The sequence below is a fragment of the Sprattus sprattus genome (genome assembly GCF_963457725.1).
Source record: "Sprattus sprattus genome assembly, chromosome: 9".
Taxonomy (NCBI): domain Eukaryota; kingdom Metazoa; phylum Chordata; class Actinopteri; order Clupeiformes; family Clupeidae; genus Sprattus; species Sprattus sprattus.
Genome location: NC_137928.1, coordinates 12,829,460 through 12,854,617, shown reverse-complemented (window position 1 = coordinate 12,854,617; position 25,158 = coordinate 12,829,460). Strand labels below are relative to the sequence as shown.

The window sequence follows — 25,158 nt, the reverse complement described above, 5'->3', positions numbered from 1 at the left end:
ATAGTCCTGCCTGCAGTAAGCGTCATCAATGACCACATCTTAATTTGTGTAGCGTTTCAATGTGTCAGCGTGATCGATGGGGCTCCAAACAAACAAGCTGGGCAAACTCTATTTGCTTGTTTGAATAGTCGCGCCAGGCGGAAGGCTAGAATACGTCTGTCTCTTCCTGAACCCCGGCCTGTCATAAACAAGTTATCGAAATATAACGAATATCACCATCTAGCGGTGGTTAAAATCTGGGTTTCGGTTAACTATAAAGAAACCGGCAGACTCATAAACAATAACAATTAATGAAAAAATCCATTGATAGTCACCATTTATTTAACAAAGCCGTAATATGAATATATAATAGCGTAGTAGTTAAAAAGAAACGCCCGATGCATCAGTTAAGTTACCAACTTACTTGATCCTTAAAACAATAACGTTACATTACAGACAACATGGTCTCACCTCACCAATTAAGCTACACATTTCGTGCCAGTCTTTAGGTTTTGAAAATTCACCGATACTTCAGACAGTCAATGCCCCCTTAATTACCACTGTAACGTTACTCTTACGTTGACATGGGACGATGTTTAATCTTATGCTTACGTTAAGGCCGTGGCCTTTATTTAACAAGCGGCGCTATAATAATAATCATAGTTTAAAACATGTATGATTCGTGTGTGGATATGTTACAGTATATGTGACGAACACAGTAATACAAATACTCCTTCACTTGTATTCCACTTCGCCAAAGCCATATCATGCAGCTGAAATGCTAGGCTAAACGCTAGCATGAACATCAGTCTTGGCATGCAAGAGTACATTTAGCTTTAAATCATTCAGAGGCACAAATGCATGACTAGAAAACTGTAAATGGATTTTACCTTTTGAAGAACTTCTTCCCTAGCTTTCCTTTTAATTTCCTTTCGGACGCTAATGTTGCCTGTACTTTCAAAACTGCCTCCGTAGGCCGCCATGACAGTGACGTAAATATGTTTCTGCCGGCTGTCGCAAAGTTTTTACGACAGTTGCTATTCGCAATTACTTTTTGCTTGGTTCTTTGAGCATAATAGTGATTTTTTTTTAAAGGTTGTTTTCGTTTATTATATTTTGCCTTCTACTAACCTGTCCACTAATTGTTTTTCATTGGCTATATTTAAAAGGGTACCTTGCCCCAGTGCTCTATTGTTACAAACAAACGTGGAGCTATACGGGTATGCATTATGATGTGATGAAATAAATAAATGGTACTAAAAATACTTCTTGAAATGGCAGTCCATGCATCACTAATCAAATGTAAGCCCCATTTCGATTTCTTGGAAAACATATCAAGACATCTGGCTGGTGCACCCCTTCATGAACTGACAGGTAACCTACAACCTTTCAGTCTTTGAAAAATGTCAGATATGCATTCACAGCTTGATTCAACAAGGCAGCCACAAGGTAATCAATAAGTCTAAGAGGGTAAAAAAAACACATCCATAAACATGCCCAGAGGCCCGCTCTACTGACAGTGGACTGCATGAAGCAGACACATCACCTGCTGGTCCAGCCTAGGCGGTACTCCATATAGTGAGCAGGTTCCAATTACTGTAGGGGATGAGAGTGACGATGAGAAAAGTCTCCCACCAGCTGTGATCAAGGGGCTATTAACCCTGAATCAATCTGTCCACACACCATTCTATTAAAGTTAGATATTGTTAGGACGGGCTCCGGGAGCAAACAAGACAAACACAAACATGATACTCAACAGCGGACAGTTTAAAGGGGTAAATATTCCTGTAATATGTGCAATTTCCTTCAAAGAAGAGAGACACACTTATAAACCAGAGTACATCCTTATAAAAGTATACTGTATTTACGAACATCAGAACTGGTCGGAGGGGGGGGGGGACAACCACAAAAAACAACAGTTAGGAAATACTGGACACCGCTCTTTTGTGATTTCAATTACATTTATTTAGGCACTTTCTCCAGGACGACACACCAGTTCCCTTGGTCATGATAGCTAGTCCGTATCTCAATGTCCTCCACCAAACTGCATAATCTCTCAAGCTCCCCTTTCTGAAAGACGTGATAGTAGCGATGGAAGACGGGGGCAGGGGCAGGGGCAGGGGCAGGGGCCGGTGTTGCTTTAGCATCAGCAGAGGACTCTCCACGTTTGCATGTATTTTTCTCTTCTCCTTTCAGATGCCAGGGCACTAGTAGGTCTGGGGAATTAAAGGCTGTGCGGTTGGTGTGAACACTCAGTTTGGGGGTGCTCTCAGTGGACCCGTTCTCCTCGGCAACATCTGGTAGGGGACTCTGTTTCACTGAACACTCTCCCTCCCCCTCCACAGGCTGAGTGTTGTCGTCGTCTCCGGAGTCCTTTAAGTACTTTGACTTCTGCTTGTTGTACTCCTGCTCCATGGCCCACACGTATATCAGTGCTCGCCCTCCAGGCTTCAGCAGCCGCACTAACTCCGTCACAGCAGCCAGACGTCTCTCCTGTACACACACACACACACACACACACACACACACACACACACACACACACACACACACACACACACACACACACACACACACACACACACACACACACACACACACACACACACACACACACACACACACACACACACACACACACACACACACACGCGCGCAGGCACACAGACAGGCACACACAGACACACACACACGTGCAAACACACACACACACACACACACACACATTTAATGTGGTGGCAAATGGGGTCATCAAAATGTAATGATCTGATTAACTACGTTGTAGTAACTAAAAGACTGCTTTGGATAATGTACTGTTCAAATGCAGATGATCAGATTTATCCACTAAAGGATTCACTACAGTTCAGGGACAAACACACTATCATTTCGGAAAATTTGAACTTGGACAATTACGTGTATCTGGAGAATATCATACTGTTTGTCTTTATGTCGGAGTTAAATCCTGACTACATGTGGGATAAAAGCTGCCGCAACCATATCCAAACCTAGCTGCAGGTGTTGGTTTGAACCATACAAGAGCAAACTTCAAAACAGCTCAGTTCATCAGTTCATTCATTCTGCAAAAAGGTAAGTGCGTTGCCTGCATACACGTACAACTTGCACTAACAGTGACCCTATTCATATAAGATAATTTGACTAATGTTAAAAACCAAAAGGAACGTGGAAAATCGCTTAGATCAGCATAAAGGTGGCTCCTTGATAGCTGTATGTGCCACATAACTAGTCAGAACCTCACCTCCGCACTTGGGCTACCAGCACACCACTTCCAATAAAACGTATTCCATTTCTCTTGCTTACAATAAACCACATGTTATCATTGACCACCTTAAGCCCATGTGATTGGCCCACCTGCGTGGAGAAGTGGTGGATGACTGCAATGGAGATGGCGGCATCACAGGTGGCCCCCCGTAGGGGCACGTCGAGGGCATCGGACACAAACGCCTGGAACCCCCGCTCCATGCAGATCTGCACCAGGCTGGCACTGCGATCACAGCCAACCTGCACCCACACAGAAGGGAGAGACAGATGACACAGGTGTGAAGAAATGTTCATTATGAATCAGTATGCACAGTGGATTACAGAAATATAGAAACATTACTCTCCCCTTCCCATTGCATTGTGTGACACCCTTGAGTTTTCTCTATAAACCTCGCGGTTTAAAATATAAACATGTTTATATAAACATTGAACGTGCGCTAGAAACTTCCTCTAAGGACATAATTGTCAAGTGCTGATTTGCTCGTCCAGGCTAAATAACATAAATTTAAACAGGGCTCCAGACAGCATGCAAATCAGGAGACAGAATTGATAGCCATAATAATGTTTTCAATAAAGCCCATGCTCTCAGGGAATTTAATTAAGGTTTATGATTCTAGTCTCCTCCCCTGTGTCTGCTCTCTCTTGCTCTTAAGTTTCTCACACACACAAAGACACACGCACACGCACACAAAAAGGCACACACACACACACACACAGAGAGGCATACAATGACTCAAAGGTCACAGTTCCAATAAAATTTCTAGTCAGGTTTTGCATATTTTAATGGCCAGTAAGAATGAGGGTTCAGATAATTAATTGCAGGCCCAGCTCATTTCTTTTTTACGGCACGTTAGCATCCATGCCCCCACCTGTAGATTAAAAAGAGCCTGTGCTTTCTGCCTGATTGGATTTGGCATATGATTCCAGCTTCGTCAGACATAATTTAAGACTTTTGCCGGTACTAAGTGGCATCATCATTTGTCAAGAAAAGGATGATACTGAAAATAGATACCACAGTAATGTTACTCAAATAGACTGACTAAGCATCTTATGTTTTACCACACCACAGCAGCCAAAGTTCTGGTAAATGTTAATCTTTGTATTTAAAGTGCATTTGGTAATGATACATAAACTATAAACTATCCGGCTATGGCTAAACTGGGTTAACTACGTTTATTTCCTCGTGTTTTTTTAGTCCATATTCTATCGGATGGGAACTGAACCCGAGCTAGTAGTGCGATGCAATAATAACTGAGGGACAACATTTGAGTTTGACACGTTCATTCAAAACTTGCTGTTTTATATTTGAATATGCACTGTGCAATTTGAGTACAGCCTTCGTAAGGTGATGGATTGGTTTAAACTCATTGAACCCAGACGGTTTTAACCCACATTTAGGCCCAAGTCCTACATGGAATATGTAATATACATTTGGCTTTGCGAGCCTATGCCAGCTGTAAATAGCACCTCACTCACCGACATCACTTCCGGGTTGATGCCCAAGTACTTCCCGTTGCCACAGCCGACGTCGGCCAGCAGGGCTCCGGCGGGCAGCGCCAGCAGGAAGTCCCGCACACGTGGCCAGGGGGAGTGGCGCGTGCTGCTGAAGTGTGACGCGATCTCCTCGTACACCTGGTGCACAAACTGCGCCTCCAATCGGGAAGCGTCCCCATCGTCACGGGGCAACGAGGGGGCATCTGGGGCGGGGGCAGCAGGGGGGGACTGGCTGTCACAGACTGAGGGGTACGCTGAGGACGGAGGTTGGAAAAGTGATCATGGGGTGAGAGAGAAGAGACAGGAGAGGTAAAGGGATGTCTTTCGATAGGGCTCTTTTAATCATTCACTATGTTTCTAAAGCAATTTTTCGGAATCACTAATTTTGGTTATTTTTCTCATTCATTTTTATTAAGTTAAGAAATAAGTTCCAAATTCATGCATCAACGAGTTGACAGGGTGGCATCAGATTTAGAAGCAAAATGACTAGGCTTACAATTAGTCAGATTAGATGGGGAGGGAGACTCACAGCAAACACAGGGGGCATGTCGCAACCTGCGGAACGTGAAGGAGGTCCTGGTTCCCCGTCTGTTGAGTGTGAGATTGCTGGGGTCAGATGTCACCACGGAGCCCTCAGAGCCATTAGCAGGGACCAGGTCAAACTTCCTGGGTGTGATCCTACCCAAGAGATACAGTACAATGAGATGTGTTTGCTCTATGGTAAGAGCTGCATTCTAAAGAAAATACATCATTACGAACAGTAATACACTACTAAAGGTTTGTTATTCGATTGATAAAATCACATCAAACTTCCTGGGTGTGATCCTACCAAAGAGATACAATGACATGTGGGTTTGCTCTATGTTAATGTAAAAATACACTATTATCCACTACTATGTGTGTTATACGATGATAAAATCACATGCAAGGACATCAGCATTTTTTTACCACATCATACCCTTCTGAATAGAAAGGCATTTCAGTAATAACAAAAACGTGTGAAGGGTCTGTCAAGCAATCTACACTTGTTTACAGAGAGGGAGAGTTATGTTATATCTCTTTTATTGCGCTATACTGCATTAGGGTGGCTTAGTTTACATTATCCTTTACATTATTCTACACAGGACTAAATTACGTTAACGGTCCTGGACCATAGGCTACGTGTTGTCTTGTTATTTACTGTGCGTTGTAAATGTAATCTCCCCTCACCCATGGGTCCACAGGAAGCGGCTCTCCCCTCTCATGACCAGAAGGCTTCGCTCTGGCAACACCACGGCAACCGAGCGACCATCAGGATGACGGAAGCCCATGACAGTCTTCAAATAAAAAGACGCATATGGCAGTTCATAATACTGTGCACACACACACACACACACACACACACACACAGAGTGTTTCATAACCATCTACAAATACATATGCACAGCGAAGTTCATGAGTCTACAGAGACACACTTGACGAGAGGGGCAATAAAGCGTTCAGCCAATACGCGAGTCGATTTGGAGTGATATGGCCGTGAACACACACAATTTACCCATCTGTGCCCTCCCTGGGAATGTATCCACTAGTGCTCACGCTGTGCCAAATGAGCTTCAGGACCCCAAAAACAACAAACTGAACAAAAATCCATTTGGGTGGCAACTAAAACTCTCCCATGTGCCCAAAGACCTTTTTATGTGCTTTTCTGCACACTTGTGAAAATGAGTCTTTTTGTTGCTCATGCCCTGGTTGCATTTTAATAAATGCACAATAGAGTTCACACAAACACAAACACGACACAACAGAGAGAGATAAGACATGAGTGCACAGGATTGCCAGCTGTTTGATGACCCTTCTCAAAGGCTCCTCATGTAACACAACAACGTCCAACTCCCAAAAACAAATGATAGGGTGTTCAATTACAAAGCCATCATACGGTCAATCAATCAGATATTACAACAGGGATGGCCTCGGATGGTGACATTTATTAGCAGTGGGGGGTGCTTGAGCCAGAGATCCGTGCGGCCCTGCGACAGAGAATAGGCTTTCAGATGGAACCCAGAGGACCAGGAGCAGAGAAAGCCAGGCAGAGTGTTTTGCCTGCTAACATTGCTTCCATGTGTCCAGGTCTATTTATAGCTGCGAGAGGAACTGAGGGGAGGATTTGGGACCCTGTGTGATGGAGAACAAAGAGACAGCCACTGCACACCCCCCCACCCCCCACCCCCCCACCCCCTACCCCCCTCCTCGCCTTGTGCAGTCTGTGGCACAAACGACAATGACCTCAAACGCTGGCCAGCCTGGGCTTGCTGCTGTGCATTTAAAGGGCTATAGTGTCCTTTCCCAATCTCCGTCTGTCTCCCCCTTTCTTTCTCTCCTTCCATGTCTTCAGTCCTAATTGTCGTTTTCTCTCCTCAAGCTCTTACTCGCCTGGTTGTCCCCCCTCTGACATTTACTTCCTCTCTTTCTGTACAACTCCCACTCTTAACTTTCACCCTTTATTCCTCCCTCTTTCTCTCACTCTTTCTCTTTAGCACTCTTTCTCTTCATGTCTGAGTTATTTTTATTTTTTTCCTGATCCCTCCATTCCCGGGAGCTGGGATATGTTCGCACCTAGCCGGCCTCCGGGCTTGCAGAGAGAGAGATGGTATAATGAAAGCTGCAGCTATGCCATGGCAGGCCAGGGGCAGCCTGGCAGATATGTCCTCAACTGAACCAGCCAGGCGTGTCTGTGTCTGTGTGTGTGTGTGTGTCTGTGCCTGTGTGCCTGTGTGTGTGTGTGTGTGTGTGTGTGAGAGTGGAAAACATAGTGAAAGTGCGTCTATGCATGTAAGAGCGACAAAGAGGAAAAGTAAGATAAAGTGAGTGAGCGTACATGTGTGTGTGTTGTAAGAGTGAGTGTGTGTCTGTGTTTGTATGTGGGAACTTGCTTGCAGTAGAGTGTGGCATTATTAGGCAAGTGCTGTGTGGCAGAGAAAACAGACCCCACTCGCTGAGGAGAGACTATTAGTGGCAGGAAGATGTTTCTCCTTGCTTTGGTTTAACAGATTCCCACTGATACGAATTCAATGGATTATCAGGAACGACACAAAGAATGAGAGTGGTGGTGGAGGGAGGGCACAATGAAGAGCAAATATGCATGATGCATGCAAGAGAGAGATGGAGAGAATCAGAGAAGAAAAGAGAGATGGAGACAAACAGATGGAGAGAGAGAGGGAGAGAGAGAGAGAAAGAGGGGAGAGCACTTTAATGGTGAGAGTTAGGGAAAGGTGCAGTTTCTCTGCTCAGCCCAAGTGAATGTTCTATGTTCTGGGTCATTAAAGGGTTCTGGGTCACTTCTTTGGCTGGAAATAGCAGCGTAATGAGGCTCCTTGAGGCACGGTGATGGGGAGAGAAGAAGACAGACTGATAACACATCTGCCTATCCTGAGGACTCGACATCATCTCCAGGCAGAAGTGTTTGCACAGACACACAAACACACACACACACACTCATACACAGAAAAGGTAGACCCATGTCTAAGTATGAGGGTGCCAAAGCCAATTATGGACCACAGACTTGGGATAATGCTCACCAAGTTAAAAATGCAAGTTCATCATTTTGAAAAACTTCCTGCACAACAACACATTTTGATTCGAACACTTTATATGAATACGATTAGTGTTTTGAATCATAGGAAAAGGCAAACATGAAAATCCTTTGCATGCAGCAATACTCCATCCTCGCACGCACGCACATATATTCACACACACGTACACACACACACACACACACACACACACACACACACACACACACACACACACACACACACACGTACTCACACACACACAAAGCAGCTCGAAGGCTCCGCGGCTGGCTGACATTTATCTGAATGAGAGATGGGGGGTGCAGTCCTCCTTGCGGTCTACATTTCCACTGGGGAATATCAGCCAATCGATGAAGCTGCTCTTCCATAACCAGATCAATCTGCCAACCGACAGCCCTGCTCCACCGCAGGCGCTACCCTCATTCATCTTACCAACATTCTGTCTATACACACACACACACACACACACTTCTCTCTCTTCCTTACCTAAACACACACATAAACACACACACTTCTAAGCTACTCTCTATAGTTATCGACAACACACACACACATCTCGTCACACTTGCTTGCTCGCACACATACACTCACATATTACTCCCTCACACACACACACGTTTAAGTTACTCTCTCGTTCTCTACCACATGACAGACACACTATTCTCATAATGCATGCAGGACAGGTTTTATTCCTCATTTCATACACCCCGTATCCCCACAGTAATCGACACAGACGTCTGCAGGAGATCTCCCAACACAAACACACACACACACACACACACACACACACACACGTCCCCCCCATCTCGACAGATGGCCCGCGCTCCACAAGTGCAATGCTGAAGAAAAAAGACTGAGCTGTAACAACATCTCCCCCCACAGAAGCAAGGCCATCATGAGCGTCGCTCATCACTCCGAAGGCCCCGGCTCATTATACTTTCATAAGCGCGGCTAGGAGGCTAACGACTCTGAGCTGCGCGGCGCTTCCCCATCGCTCTCTACAACGTCCTCAGATATGGCCACTCTTCCCCAGACTACGGTTAATGAACTATGATATTAGTCTGGATGGGTGACTGACACACAGTACTACAGAGCAGTGTGTGTGTGTGTGTGTGTGTGTGTGTGTGTGTGTGTGTGTCTGTGTGTGTGTGTGTTTGACTGTCAATACATATGAATGACCACAAGTTTGAAACTTTTAGCCCTTCCATCCAAAAGCTCTCTGAGTTTTTATTCGCTTCTCTCTCTTTCTCTCTCTCTCTCTCTCTGTGTTATCTCCCTAGTTTCCTCTTCAACCCCTTGCAGTCCTTCTCATCAGTTTCTACCTCTCTTATCTTCTCCCCTCTCCACCTCCTCCCCCTTTCTATCTGTGTTTCATTGATCAGACCTGATGACAGGGGACAAGCTGTTCTTAATGGGATCTGTCTCCTTCTCCCGCTCCTTTTCCGAAACGGAGGGGGAAAAAGGCATCTGGGAACTGACAGAGCAGCTTACACGCAAACACACACACACACACACACACACACACACACACACACACACACACTTCTGGGTTTCAATTATATGATACAACACACAGTCTCCACTTTTGCCGAGACGCGTCATTTCGAAAACTCTCAGCAGTGTGCGTCATCAGCTCAGCGGCAGTCCTTCAAAAAATAAACCACACACACACACACACACACACACACACACACACACACACACCATCTGTCAGAGCGGAGTGTCAGAGGAGCGAAGGGCAGTGTGTGGTGAAAATCCTCAGGGGAACTGGCTCTGGTGGACATCCCGCTCCTCACCGGCGCGACATAAACACCTCTGCGCTCACGTCAAAGGGGCCAGCCATTAGTCAGAGAGCGGCCCGACAGGAAGGTCTCCTCTTAAAGACAGCAAAAAGCTTTTTAGCGGTAAAACGGCTCTCCAAACAAGACACGGGAAGGGGGGGGGTTGTGATTGGTACAGAGTGCTCTTACCCCCCAGGAGAGACTGGTGTATAAGACAGCCTTCACACCAGCACTTAAAGATGTATATAAAAAAAGAAAACGGTTCACCTCTAAGCGGGGGGGGGGAGGGTTTCAATCCATAGCCAACATGAAAATCTACTCAAGTCTCCATGTACAAATAGACAATCTGAGGTAGACAATGTGCCTTCTCCTGAGAAGTTTTTTTATGCAGAAAAGAGCTGCGTGTGTATGTGTGCGTGTGCGTGTGCGTGTGCGTGTGTGTGTGTATCTATGTATGTATGTATGTGTGTGTGTGTGTGTGTGTGTGTGTGTGTGTGTGTGTGTGTGTGTGTGTGTGTCTGTGTATGTATCTGTGTGTGTGTGTGTGTGTATCTATGTGTGTCTGTGTGTCTGTGTGTTCAATTTCAAGAGAAAAAGGCACAAATTAGATGTTCACCTCTGGGAATCTGTCACAGACACCTCTTATGCAGAAGAAAGGAGGATGAGGAACAAAGAGAGAACGAGAGAAAGAGAGAAAGGGAGGTGTTGTGTCCTGTGAAAAGGGTCAATCTGTGCAAGGAGCACCAACGGGCATTGCTGGCCAGGCTCCCGCACACGGCTGCCATTGCTTCAGCACCCTGATCAAATCACACGCTCAGCCCGCCACAGCAATGAGAGGAGGATGGAAGAACCTGAGACGCGATTAACAGCCAGGTCAAGCCAATTGATCCAAAAACAGCAGCTGTAGCGGGCGTCCAGGTCTGAGATGACACCCCGCTGCATGCTCATCCAGGCAGATGTGGTCAAGAGTGCATTGGTGAGTGATCAAGCACATGGGGGGGGGGGGGGGCAACTACTCCCCTTCCAGGAGAAAGAAGAAAGAGAGGGAGATGTGTTTCCTAATAAAGGGTCAATCTGCACAAGGAGCACCCATAGGCCAGAAGAAGCAGCCGGAACAGTAGACTAGTAAGGCAGCAGAATGGGTGATACCGCTAAAGTGACACCAGTGTCAGGAGCTGATAGTCAAGCGGCAAGGAATACACAAAAACAAGGACTTGTCACTACTACTACTCATCAGCTACATTGCTGAACTAGCGTACACTAGCTTAAGTATCTGGGTACGAGCAAAAAACACAGCGTTTGTCTTACAGGTAAACAACAACACTCCTTCAACACTGGGACTCACTTCTCTCCGCTAAAGTGACACTAGTGCCATGTGACTGTAACATTGATCAGAGTTGATCTCGGCTGGACACCAGCACTCAGCAGTGTCACCTCTCCACATGGTTATTTCGAGTGTGACCGCATCTAATGTGTGCATGGACCCAAGGGGATGGATGCATGGGTGAGTTGGTGGTTGGATGGAAGGGTGAACAGAAAACAACAATCCTTTTTTTTCATTGCATATGTGATTCCAGGACTACATAACAGCCTGGCTTTGTGGGACTTGGTTGTGTGCGGGTGTTTGTGGGTTTTTCAGTACCCTTAAATGTACTGCTTTTTGCGCAGTTTTCCATAGTTTTGTGTTGAATGTAATTTAGAAGTACCTTGGCACCGAGGCTAAGGGAGAGGATGGGGTCTTCGAAGGCTGAGTGGGTGTCGATGTGTGGCGGGATTCCTGAGGGGAAGAAACAACATAATTACTAAACCAACAGTTCTTAAGGCACTCTCTGGATGAATGCACTTCACAAGCTCATTAATATCAGGAGGCATCCCTACAGAATGTAATGATTTTGCACTCTGCAGTGTATTGATCTCCCAAAGCAGCACTACTACCACGGCTGCCAATAGCTGTGGCAATGCTGCCCCCTAGCGGCCACAGGCAGCATGACGCCTACCTTGTCCAGATTCATATTGGTTTACTGTCAGTTGATCAGGTAAAACGGAAATGTGACCATCCTTCAGGCATCGCTGCAGCACAGGATCACATACTGGTGGGATGCCTAGAACAGGCAGAACATTAATCATATTAACAACGATGAATAAACAAACATGTCCGTAGAGTGGTAAAGAGGAGTGCTCATCTGGAGCAGGTGAAACATACCGATGGGCAGTGGCTTATCTTTATCCACGTTGTTATTGTCATATCGAAATTCGTACCCGTAGTGCTTCACCCTCCTGTGTTTCAAGGCTTTGTGCACTGGAATGCATAAACATCAACTGCTTGAGTGAAGGATGTAAGGATGCAAGGTTGAAGTTCATACATCAATGCTGCAGCAATAACCTTTTCAACAGTTGAGCTTATTATAAACCAATGGAAACACTTTGCAATGGAATCATTTTTTGTCATAAAATTGCATTGCCGTGTTATTATTTTAAATTATGCTGTAATTTCCTTTGTGTTTGACATGACATATAAAATAAATATTTTCACTGCTTCATTTACTTTTATGAAAGGCTTGACTTAAAAACACACCAGTGACATTATCGTGTTCCGCCCAGTCCACAGCCTGCAGCAGGCGAGCCTCCTCTTCCTGGGAAATGTAGTCTTCCAGCACCAGAAGACCAGGGGGCAGGTCAGCACTCTCTCTCTGCTCACAGCCTACTGCAGGTTCACAACAAAATAGCAACATTGACACACACACAAAAAAGCAGCAGGGTTTACTCAGGATGTCAGATCTGAAACACTACAGAAGATAAGAAAACGATTTCCTGTGAGGATAGGCCATCAGTCCAAGACATATCATTATTTGCTAAGGTGACAATATGAGAGAAAAGTTGCAAAAAAGTTGCAAATTCACTTTCATGCTTTAGTCAGCATACTCCATGCTCAATAAACAGCCAAGAGGTTTTCAATCCTGTTTGAGGTTTGAATGTCTGCCTTTGACGTTGATGAATGAAAGTTTGTCAGGAGCTGATAGTCAAGCGGCAAGTAATACACAAAAACAAGCACTTGTCACTATAATTACTCATCAGCTACATTTCTGAACTAGCAAACACTAGCTTAAGTATCTGGGTACGAGAAAAAAAAAAACAGCGTTTGTCTCACAGGTAAACAACAACACTCCTTCAACACTGGGACTCACTTCTCTCGACATAGCTGAAGTACAGGGTTACCATCTGGCCCTGGCACTGCAACTGCAGGCCATTGAGGAGCATATGCGCCTGCTGGGCATCGTCTGAGGATGCGTATGTCACAAATGCATAGGGTTTGTTTGGGGGCATCAGTAGGGACACCACGGTGCCCGCCCCGTCCAGAACCTCCTGTAACTGCACCCTGCACACTCCATTCCCCAGCCCTCCGTTGGCCACCACCAGGTACTGTGAAACAAGGCAAAACACAAATCATTACATTATCACTTCATAACTGCACAACAGAATTTCTGTACGACGGGATAACAAAATACAATGACTTAAAATCATAAACATAGTCATCCCATAACAAACAAATCAGAGTAAGAAACATATCAGAGAATGCTACTGGAAGTCCTAGAAAGGATTTATGAAAACAGCGTATCCGATATTAAAGGAAGAGCTTTAGTACATAAGAGAAGTGTGAACAACTCATGATATCAACCAAACATTCTTCAGGCTGTGTAACATCGGGCTAGCTAGTTAGTTGGCTATGGTAGCGTTACGCGCTACTTAACGTATTATGGAGAAAGCTGACCCTCCTAACTTGTTCAATTGTTGTTACCTCTGTTGGCTTTGCTACTGTGTTGATGCCCTCGTGTTTGAGTAAAGTGTGACTGGCTTTTATTTGTTTTCGTAAAAGTTTTTTCTCATCCTTGGTCTTTCTGACAGCTTTCACGTTCTCCATACAGGAATCCATCGCGCAACTTTAAAATCCTTCCCCAATGCAACAGACAACTTTGGTAAACAGTTCCACCCAACCACGAAGGAATTGAATACAGAAGTGTTCCCCGTGTAAGACGTTTTTATATTCTAAAATGTGGACAAATGCTATGCAACGCCGTTAGCAGATACAACAAATCCATGAGAGACTCTCTTTTTTTCAAGTTGTACTTGAAAAATCATCTGTCTAAAAGTAATGATGTTTATGTGGCTCAGTGGCTGTGAAGGCATAGTCAGCCCTGTCATAAACCTTCTAATATACATGTACATGCAGTGTAGTAAACTGTGCAAACTAATGTAATTGTGTTAAGTCCCTCACAACATCAGCTCAACTGGCCATCAAACCCATTTAGGCAGCACCAGAACTAAACAAAATAGTAAAGTCTGTAACACAAGCTTTAGCTTTTAAAAATCTTTTCTCTGTTAACTGATTAATATACGTATGTGACAAAAACTCTACAGTTATGATGAAATCTTACATCAATCCAACTAAATAGCTTTATTAGAAAACAGTAGCTTCATGGTCAAGACATAAAGGGTCACTTTGTTTCACAACACACTTGTTTTGTGCTCTACACTCCCTAACCCAAGGACAATGGGTGGACTCACAGCTCCCCAAATTGGATATTATATACCCCCAGAGACCCATAGGGAACCCAGGCCACCTGTTCTTCCTCCCCTTGCTATTGTCTTTCTCCTGGAGACATTATGGTATTCTCAGTGCATTCTGGACACTGCCCCGAGACATTCCTCTTTTCAGCCTCTATCTGCTGTGGCGCCTTGCTTGTGCTCACCTTGAACAATTTAGTCTTTTCTGTTATAGCTGGACCAGTCCACTATGTTTTTAAAAATATATATTGATGAATTATTTATTCCTTTTATTCATTGAGAGATCATTTACACCTGGGAAGAATTTGTAATTCAGGCCAAAATGAAAAGGTCAGCCGTGCCAGTCATTTTTAATATAACTTACTATAAGAACTACTGTTTTGGAACGTAGGAAGCATTGCCTAGGAGAATAAAAAAAACTATAATATTCGTCACATTACATATTTTTTATTAAAAGTGTTCAGGAACACTGAGCTTGCACCAAAAATGGGAATTTTTCAAGATGCCCCAAAAGATTTTATTTAAATCCTACAGTTTTTCTTAAAGGAAATAAAGCCTGGGAAGAGTTATTCTGCAGTAATGAGATAACAAGTTGAGAAGTTGGTCCAAAAGGGACCTGGGTTGTGCAACAGTTGCTGAGTCTGTAAGAGGCTCCAGTGTTTTCTTCTGTCTCTTAATTTCCTCGTCTTCCACCAGCTCCAGCCACCAGACGCCCTCCAAACTGATCTGGGCCTATGTGTTTCATCCCCCCCCCCTGTCTCTCAGGGCTCAATTAATGCATAGCTTTCTGTTTGGTATGCCCTGCCACATGGGACAGCCGTAACCCTTCTAACCCTGCACTGAAGCACGCCCCGGAGGCAGAGAGAGGAGGATCCAGAGGAGATCTGTTGAGTTTTATAACAAAAGCCCCATGGCCCTTTCTCACCTGTCTGAAAACATCACCCAGCCCCAGCCCCAGCCCCAGCCCCAGCCCTGGCAGCGAGGTTGAGCTGTGTTCCGTGCAGTCAGGGCCAAGGCAGGCAAACAGCTGGCTGGCCTGCTGCTGCTGTTGATTAGAGGATAGCCAGGTTACCTGGGAAATAGAAATGCACCACTATGTCATCCCCTTTATTGGACATAACTTGTCAGATGGGCTTACATGTTGTGTACTTGATATGGACTCTAAAGGTTCCATAGCGCTTATCCCAAGCATGGATGAGCATTTTAGTTTTCCATTCGTGCATGTTTTCCAAAATCCTTCTTCCACTGCCGTGAAAGCAAATGTCACCTAAGGTGTCAGGACTCCACTGGAATCTGCATGTATTTTAATTGCCCCTGGCTGTGGAAACCAGAGCCTTGTTTTTAAAATAGTGATTCTGATCTCTTCCTCTCTCTAGAGACGTACTTGTGAGAACTAACTCAGGTCACTGTAACATAAGCTGTGTGTGTGGGATGGGATGTGATTGCGAACCATCACGAGCCATATTGCTAATAAGGCTTATAACATCTTTAATTGAGAACGCTGTGAATGCTATGGGGATATTACTAAGGCAGGGCTATAGGATAACTCCACCAGTGGGACGTACCGTATGATATTTCATTTTCCCACTTTGAGATGGGTGTAACACCAGTTGACACACATCGGCGTTAACACATTTCTTTCATATGATTGATTTCCCCTTTTTCCATTGAATAAATACTGTATGAAAAGTTCTGCTGCATGATTATTGAATTATAATAGACAATATTTGTGTTTGTAAGCAATGCCATTGTGTAATGTGATTTTTTTTCACAAGCATACTGAAGATGTGTAAGGGTAAAAGGGTCTACGCTCCACATTGTGCAAAAATAATATACTGCTAGGTATTCAATATATATGTTGTCTTATGTTGACCTACACTGCATCTCACACCACCATAGAGGACTAATGGCACTAAAGGGTTCTCACCTCTTAATCACTTCTAATATATCCTAACTTGATATGGTCTATTGTCAGCTCAGATCACCATCTGCTGTTGTTCATGTAGGTGTTGGAGGTGAGAGAAACCAGGGCAGTTGCATCATCTGCTTGGCGGAGGCTCTGCTTTGGGATTGTCTCCTTTATGTGACCGAATGCCGGGCGTAAATATTGACTGAGGCGAGGATTATAGGAAGATACGCTGACGCAAGGAAACTTTTATCAACTATTTGGGGTTAGTTTGGCGTTGCCAGGGTGTTACCATGCATTCAATGACTCCACTGAAAATTCCTCCACTGACGCCCCCTTGAGCTATGAGGCTGTCATCGCTATGGTGACCCTGTCGTTAGGACAACAATAAATACGCTTTAATAGCAAATTCTTCAAGCATGTCTGCAGTTGGCTGTGACATCTAAATTCCATCCCATCTTCAGTCTCTGCATCACTGTTTAAAGCATCTCTGACTTGCTGGCTTTTGCTGTAATAATGCATGGATGGCAACAACAGGTCTAGTCTTTGTGGCTTACCTAATCAGCACCAGGTCTGAAACGAAGGGAAGTCTATGTTTGGAAAAAGAATCTCCCCCATGTCCCTGATGCACCAATATGAAAGCAGTACCGGACTGACTCACATGCATGCATTTGTCTCATGTCACAGAATGGCCTGAACGACTCTAATCCACAAACAATGGACGACAGTTTAAAAATAACTCTGCATGCATTCACTATACAGGAACAGGAATTTAGATATCTATGTCAGATTCCGCCAGGATGGCTCCATCCAGCAGCTAAGCCCCCCTCTCCCCATCCCTTCGGCCTCTTTTCTGGGGTTCGGCGCGCCATCTCAAAGGTGGGTTTAAATACCTCCCGTATGGCATCACTAAATGCCACTGTCATCTCTCGGGGCGGTACTCTGCCAGTGTCTACTTTAGGGGGCTTGGGTGTGTGCACAAACACTTGGATGCGACAAGGAGAGAAAGAGGGAGAGAGAGATCACCCTTCTCCGTGAATCATTCTGCGCTGATGTCCCATATACTCCATGAGCATTTTCTTGTGAGATTGACCAGGTAAGAGCACCACTGTATTGAATTCAGCCTCAACTGGTCTTAGCCACTCCTTACCATTAAGGGTTCTGTCAGATAGGAAAGTCCACACGGTCATATTTTGGTCAAGTGAAATATAAGTGATGTAGATTAGGGCTGTGCAAATGCTTTAAATACAAGAATGTAATCATACATGATACATTTGCCTCTAACAAGTTGCTGTGAGCTTGTTTTAATGCAGTAAAACCCAAAGCTTTGGTGTTTGATTTTGACTAGATGTGAAGGTGTTTATGTGCGCGTGAATCAGGCCAACAAGCTGTCAATGCAGGGGATTGTTGCTTCTCTAGTGAGGGGACAGATGAAAGGCCTCCCGCTCAAAACCAACAGGTGGACCATTACTGAGAGAACAGCGGAAAATCCTGGATTAATCCGCTGGGTCTGTGTGTATTTATAAAAGCAGAATGTGACACAAGAGCCTCTTACCCCTCAGTAAGGTGATACGCTCAGAGGTGTTGTTTCACAACATGCTCTCATGCGATAATGAAGAGATCACTTACAGACAATACAAATACTTTGCATTCAAACCTGAAGAGTTAGAGTAGAATTTTATCCTGAAAATCATTTGATGGGAAAGTATGTTTCGTTGTTGATTTTAGGGTAATTTATCAGAAGACATGGAATCTAGCATTCATCATTATGTTTTCATCAGTGTATAATCACGAATTGTTGGGTGTTCCTTAACTTAGAATGAGCCCTTCGTATCTATATTGGGACCTGTTCCGCACTGTTGCTCCACCGTGTTTCTAGGGTAGCCCAGAATGGACAAACCAAAACACCTCACCACTAGATGCCACTAAATCATACATACTGCACCTTTAAGTGAGTCAACTTAAGGCTGAGATATGCTTCTACGACTGCATTACAGCGTGGCCACTCTGGTCGCTCTGAACCTTTACAGTTCTCCGTCGGTTGGTAGCTGTTGCAAACGGTTTTTTTTTACGGGGATACCGAGAAATAGACAGTGTGCACAAACCCTGTTATTGTAACTGAAAATTACGTCTGAGGGGATTTGCAAGGTGTCTGAGCCAGCTAACTGATGTTAGCATGCTACTACCCACAAGGTAAACAGCGAATGGCTGGACCAACCATAGCCCTGCTGTCTCCGTTCGCCCTTCGTCGTCTCGTCGGATAGTTAAAACATTTGCGAGGTGAAAGAAGGCCCCCGAGAGGTGCTCAGAAGGGGTTTGCAAAGACGCAAGGGGCTCTGCTTGTCTGCTTGTCTGCGTGTCTGACCATAAATTAGGCTTTATGAGTATTAGTATAAGTTAAAAATGGTAAAAACATGTGCTTAAAACCAATGACAGTTTGTGGTTTAGAAAATGTTTTAGTTATTTGACAGTAGCACAACTGGATCATACATTTTGCCCGTATGTATGCATGTTTACATTTTAATTAAATCTCTGGCTAACTAGCTTGCTGTTATCTGTCACTGACCACTAATAAAATAGCCTAAAGGCAGTACTAACACTCATTACAACAGACAGAAAGTCAGTCTATTATTCCTACTAATTTCAATAGTGTAAGAAATAATAATATACACACATATATATATTTCTTTTTAAATTGTATTTCCAGCTAATGTGTTTATTTTTTATTTTGTTATGATTATGCTGATTGCAGGCCCCCCAGGTTTTCTAGAAATATATATAATTGTATATTGATGGTAATAATTAAAAATGTGTGTATGTGGACACTTTATACAGAATAATGTAGGAATATAATTTGGATGGTCACTGTCATCTTCATATTTGTAATAAACTGATCCTACCTTCTACAGTAGGTCTATCTGTGGAGACATGTAAGTCTACTTGTTGGGATGCATTTAGAAACTTATGCAAATCTCCTTCAGTGAAAACAGCATGGTTGTATTTGATCTGCTGCCTTAAAAAAAGATTTTACTGTATACTATATTAACTATATACTATATTACAATGCTGGCACAGTTCACATACGTACACCAACAGATCTGTTTCTAAGATCTTTATGAAATTCTTAATCCACAGTCTTGGCTACATTCTGGGTTATTCTTTAACTTTGGTCACTGTCAAACCTGAACAATCATATTACATACAATATCTGATATTTAGGTTTTAAAAACAAGTCATTAGAAACAGATGACAGTGAAGGAAATAACATTAGCAGCCAGAACGTTAATACAAACTTCTTACTATTTTTCATTTTTCAAGAATGCTGACTTGATTACTAGTATGAGTAAACATTTTTCATTTCATAATTATTTCACATTATGTAATCAATTTATGCCACATGCTTAATGTTCTTCTTCTCTCGATAATTTGAAGGGGACATCGCCTCAGTGCCTACATTAACCAGCTACCACTGCTATTAGGAGTGCCAGTCCCAAAGTAAAGAGTTTTATGAGGCGCCTTTAAGTGATTCTATGTTTCCCTGTGCTCTGTCTATACTAGATAGTGAGGTCAGAGGTCGAGCCGAAAAGCATAACCAACTCCTCTGCAAGCGTGTGGCTCCTGCACCAGTTCGGCAGCCTTCACCTCTAACGTCTCGTGACAACTCCGGAGCCTCCTCCCCCCTCTCCTAGGCAGAATGGACCGTTCCGTAAAGGAGCTCTTCCTGAACTTCGGGATAGTGTTAATCACAGTGCTCCTCATGTGGCTGCTGGTGAAGTCGTACCAAGATTGAGCCATGGGGGGGTGGGATCAAGACTGTGATATGGAGCAGACAGAGGGAGATGTCCAAGGTGAAGGCTGAGGCCTGGATTTAGCCTTCAGACAAATTGCTCTCAATCGATATTATGTTTTCTGAAGCATAAGTTCAGTTTTATATCTGAGACTTCAGACTGCTCTTAAACACTAGTGCCTAGCGTAAGCCTCTTCAAATATGATGTCCTAGGACTCAAACCAGTGTATAGAGTGTAATGTGCTGTTTTGTATTGTCTAATTTCAGACATTTATGTAGATCTCTTACTCTTTCTTGTCTGTATTCTCTTATGGCCTATTCTTACAAGTCCTTCTGTATTCTGTCATTGTTTGTTCATACTGTCAAACAACCACATCTGGTGAGACTGAAGTGATTGTAGTCTATCAGTGTCTATGGGGCAAACTATTTGAATTACTATTAAATGACTGTGATCTTAGTGTCTGTCTCTGATTTTACTGGATACAGTACATTACTGCATTAAGTCTTTCAAATAAGATCGGTGGAATGTTTAATATTTAATACAATAGATGTTAAGACCCCTGTCAGTGCATTAACTTCTGACAAATTTCACTTCCTATCTATGACCCATCCATCACATGGAGTATTATTCAGCAGGCAAAGCAAGAATACAGTCTCAAGTTCCACAAGGACGTGTTTCTCCCTGATTTGAATATTTAATAAAGAATAAGGATCAGCCAGGGGGTTGTGACTTTAATCTGACACTTGGAATGATTTCTGTGCTTTATTGCATTTGTGCAAAGAATATCTTGAAAATAAATAAGCGGTTGCATTTTGAAGAATATAAATTGAAGAAAAAGGTTGGCTTATCTCTTTAATGTGATCGATCATAGGACTGATATACAGTATTTGGGATTCATATGTTTTGGACTTTTATATTCTCTTTGTGGTTGCAGCATTACAGATTAATGTCCAAGTGTGACGTGTTAGTATTTGGTGAGATGGTTAGTAAGCCAAAGGCATTCAGACACATAGGCACTGTGGAGACGACGGCTATGGGTTGTGCAATATCTACAAAGACAGAAGCGTAGCAGCGAGCTACTATCAGCTGGCAGCTTAACATCACACCCGCATAACGGCCTGCATATTTTTTTGCACACCACACTTTGCATTGAAAAATTTGAATACATTTTCAGAGATGAAACACAGAAATAAGTCTGTTGGTGTGAAAATGTCTAAAATCTATCTATCGAGTGAGACATGTTCTCTGCTAGCATACGTACTAGGAGTGGACAGCGAGGACTGAGTGGATGACTGCGGAGAGGAGTATGTAATCACTTCAACACTCCTACATGGTCTGAAAATGTCTGAAAACAGTAGGTTTATATGGCTCTTCTGGGTCTAAGGCACAGGACCAGGCCGGGTTGCTGTACATTCCTCCACAGGAGGGGCCTGATACTCTGCATGGAAGATGACAGCATACCTCATGGAAATGTCCACCTCTTCCACCTATGACTGTTGTAAAAATGATACAAGTAACATATGTACAAAGTAACACAAATGAAATGTTGTATTTGGAACAGTAAAAAAAAATAATGTAATGCTATAATAAAATGAACAAAACGTAAAAATGTTGAATGCTGACAATACAACCTGACTGTTAAATAGTAAAAAAAATAATAAAATGTATAGAATAGAATGAATCTAAAATATAAGACACATTAAAGTATCAAATCTCCTCAGTGATGCTATCATATGGGGGTAGAGGAGGTGGTGTAAGTGCAGTGTTTCATCCCTGCAGTAGTTCTCCATGGATGGCGTCATGGCGACTCAACTGGGTCGGTCCTCCAGGGGTCCCTGTAGCGGTTGAAGCTGACCACCTGGCAGTGGAACTCGGTGAGTGCCCGTGGCATCGGTGCCACCTCTTCCCACTCGGAGCGCCCGCTGTGGTACACCTGCACCTCATCTGTGATCTCGTCGGGGGAATAGTCTCCGCCCAGGATGTAGATCTTGTCTCTGACGCCAATGGCGCCCGCATTGAAGCCGGCGCACTCAAACGACCCCTCGCCCTTCCAGACGCACGTCTCGGGACAGAAGCTGTACACCTTGTAGGTGGATAGGTCACACAGGTAGAGCGTCTCGTTCACGGGGACTGCTTTGACCAGCGTGGCGTGGAAGAACTGGCCGAACTCTGCCACCAGCTGGCTCCACTGGTCGATGGCTGCGTCGTAGCGGAAGAAGCAGTCCAGCGAGGGGTTGAACACGTCGGCCATCTCCACCTCAGAGCCCAGCGTGTAGATGACGCTGCCGCACGCACTGGCCTCTGGGAAGTAGATGCCCCGGGGCAGCGGGCTCACGGAGTGCCAGCGGCGCTTCAGCGGGTCGTAGTACTCCACGTCCAGCAGGCTCCGGACCCCGCGCGGGCCCCGGGTCTTGCCGCCGATCACGTAGATGCGGTCGAGCGCTGTGGCCGACACATGCATGGTGCGCGGCCTCTGCATTGGCGGCGCCGGACTGAAGGTTTCCGCCACGGGGCAGTAGCACCACGTCTCCTCCGTGGCTTCGTGGTGTGGCTCTGCGATGTGCAGGCGCACCGCGCGGCAGCAGTTGCCGTGGCAGCCACCCGTCACAAAGAGCTTCTCACCGAAGCTGGCCATACTGGAGCCGGGCATGTCGGCAAGGCGCGCCGCCTGTTGCGGCAGCTCACACCAGCGGTCCGTGTTGATGTTGTAGCAGAATGCATGGCTGATCTCCCCGTTCTCTTCTGTCTTGTGCACGTAGATGTAGCTCTCAGTGGTGGCCAGTCTGGCGTCTGGGAAGAACCCGCTGAACTCCCTCAGCTTCTCCACCGCCTCTCCCACCAGCCTGCCGCACTTGCCCTCTCCCAACAGTAGGCCCTCCGAGCGCCCTACCTCCTCCAGGACAGCAGGGGGCAGCTGGTGGAGCCTGACGTGGGCCAGCAGGTCTGGCAGCAGCCTCTGCCGCCCCTCCAGGTCCTGCTTGGTCCACAGCAGCAGTGCCCGTAGCACGCTCTCCTCGTCGGGCACGTTGAGGGCATCGGCCGCCAGGCAGGTGTGCAGCACAGAGGAGGGCATGTCCAGGAAGTCGGGCGTGCCGCTGAGCGAGTGGAAGCTCTGCGTGATGAACTCGGTGGCACAGCGCAGAAGGCGGGAGGAGCCGTAGCCCTCGGCAACGGCCAGCAGCTGCAAGCAGTTAGAGAGGTCGAGGATCTTGACGAGGAAGTCGCTGCAGGCCTTGGAGAGGATGGAGACCTGGAGAAAGGAGGAGAGCTGGAAGAGCATGTCCACATTGTCCTCTGTGATCTCTGCCTCGCCTGTGTAGGCAAAGTCCAGGAAGGCCTTGATCGCCTGGGATGAGAGGTTGCTTATCGTTACAGTACCGTCATCCCGTTCCCTCATGTTCACCTCAAACATGGCCCTGTGATATAAAAAGAACACAGAGGAGAGAGAGAGAAATATATAATATCGCCATAACACCTAATATAATGTCACACATCCACATGACATTACATGATCAAGCTTCAGGCCAGAGGTCAGAGGCCAAAGGTTGACCTTATTGCAAATCATATCTGTTCAACCCATGGATAGATGAACAGTATGTATTTAAAGAGTCTGTGAGTCCCAGTAGACATTTAGATTAACTGAGTCCCCATACATAAGGTAAGGGAAAGGGGGGTAGGCTGACGAGAGGTGGCAGTGTGGGGCATGAGAGAGGTGGCAGTGTGGGGTATAAGGGAAGGGGGTGTAGGCTGAGGAGAGGTGGCAGTGTGGGGCATAATATGGGCGATAGTATGTCACAGAAGTATCTCCCTCATGCAGCAGTCCCACGGGTCCCTGACTGACCTGAAGAAGTCACTGCAGGCCGCCAGCACGCAGCGATGGCAGGGGAAATTCTCGTCCCGCACCAGGATGTTGAAGTCGAAGAGCAGGCCCCTCTCCCTGAAGCCTCGCAGCACGCCTAGGATCTGCTGGCCGTGGGCCTCAGACACAACTACCATGGAGCGCTGTTGTGACCGTTCCCCATTGCAGAGTGGCCCGGCCCCAGAGGCCAGGGGGGCGCTCCAGGCTGCAGCGCCGTTGCAACGCCCGGCCATGGCTCCAGGGTCTGGAAGGGAGGGATGGAGGAGGGTGGGGGAACAAGGGGTCAGTGAGTTTTTAACTGCAGGAATGAGTGTGCAGATGAACAGGGAGGGGCCATGCTGTTTCAGGACATCGCATGCAACATGCACCTCTCTGCTCAAACATCTTTTGTCACACTTACACTGGGTGAATAACATGTTTGCAAACATTCACATACGCATAAAGTTTCTTAATCAAATCTGAATAGCAATCTTGTTTCCTGCATTCCCTGGCATTATGGTATTTATTTGTCACACTATCAAAGTAGGTTTGTGAGTAGCGAATACAATTAAGTTACAGACAATTAAAGAGAATCTAGGTTCTGGTTTCAGTATTACCTGGAATGACTCAAACAATCACTTTGTTGTTCGTGCTCTGCATTCTGAGGCAAAAGAAGGTTATGGAGTCACGTTTTCACGCAGGAAAACCTGGAATGACAAGCTCATTTAACAGCGACTCAGTCATTAGTTTGGTGCAATGTTATGACCGTGGCCAACAAACGTGAGTCGGAGCTCAGAAGTCAGTCCACTGATAAATAATTGATTGGCACCAAACAGTAGGTCCTTGTCATCTCGGTATCTTGCATTTAGTGCGACTCCATGGAGGCCAGTTAAGATAAAAAAAAAATACTAATTAAATAGTTTATAAACTAGAAATTAGTTTCGGCTGAAGATACGCTACA

The 25,158-nt window shown here is 45.1% G+C and overlaps 4 protein-coding genes across 4 annotated transcripts in view; 1 reads left to right on the top strand and 3 right to left on the bottom strand.

Annotated features, from left to right (window-relative positions):
* Positions 1-962, bottom strand: part of cwf19l2 (CWF19 like cell cycle control factor 2) — a gene marked incomplete at its 5' end in the record, with an annotated part of 34,323 nt that extends 33,361 nt beyond the window's left edge. Inside the window, one exon of the mRNA XM_080844259.1 lies at positions 870-962. Coding sequence (XP_080700385.1) covers positions 870-962 — 93 coding nt within the window. The remainder of the gene's footprint in view (positions 1-869) is intronic.
* A 979-nt stretch (positions 963-1,941) lies between these two features.
* alkbh8 (alkB homolog 8, tRNA methyltransferase) lies at positions 1,942-14,033 on the bottom strand (the record flags this gene model as incomplete). Its single annotated transcript, XM_080845340.1, has 11 exons — positions 1,942-2,472; positions 3,349-3,498; positions 4,735-5,006; positions 5,282-5,430; positions 5,962-6,068; positions 11,809-11,879; positions 12,100-12,204; positions 12,306-12,401; positions 12,678-12,806; positions 13,288-13,522; positions 13,899-14,033. The coding sequence occupies 11 exons, from the start codon at positions 14,031-14,033 to the stop codon at positions 1,942-1,944; spliced, it is 1,980 nt and encodes a 659-aa protein (XP_080701466.1).
* Positions 14,034-17,585: 3,552 nt separating this feature from the next.
* sln (sarcolipin) lies at positions 17,586-20,720 on the top strand. The gene is made up of 2 exons (XM_080845359.1): positions 17,586-17,667; positions 20,130-20,720. Exon 2 carries the CDS (start codon positions 20,266-20,268, stop codon positions 20,359-20,361), a length of 96 nt encoding a protein of 31 aa, XP_080701485.1. The 5' UTR covers positions 17,586-17,667; positions 20,130-20,265; the 3' UTR covers positions 20,362-20,720.
* A 1,437-nt stretch (positions 20,721-22,157) lies between these two features.
* kbtbd3 (kelch repeat and BTB (POZ) domain containing 3) lies at positions 22,158-24,451 on the bottom strand (the record flags this gene model as incomplete). The annotated part of the gene is made up of 2 exons (XM_080844226.1): positions 22,158-23,775; positions 24,201-24,451. The coding sequence occupies 2 exons, from the start codon at positions 24,449-24,451 to the stop codon at positions 22,158-22,160; spliced, it is 1,869 nt and encodes a 622-aa protein (XP_080700352.1).
* Between the last annotated feature and the right edge of the window lie 707 nt (positions 24,452-25,158).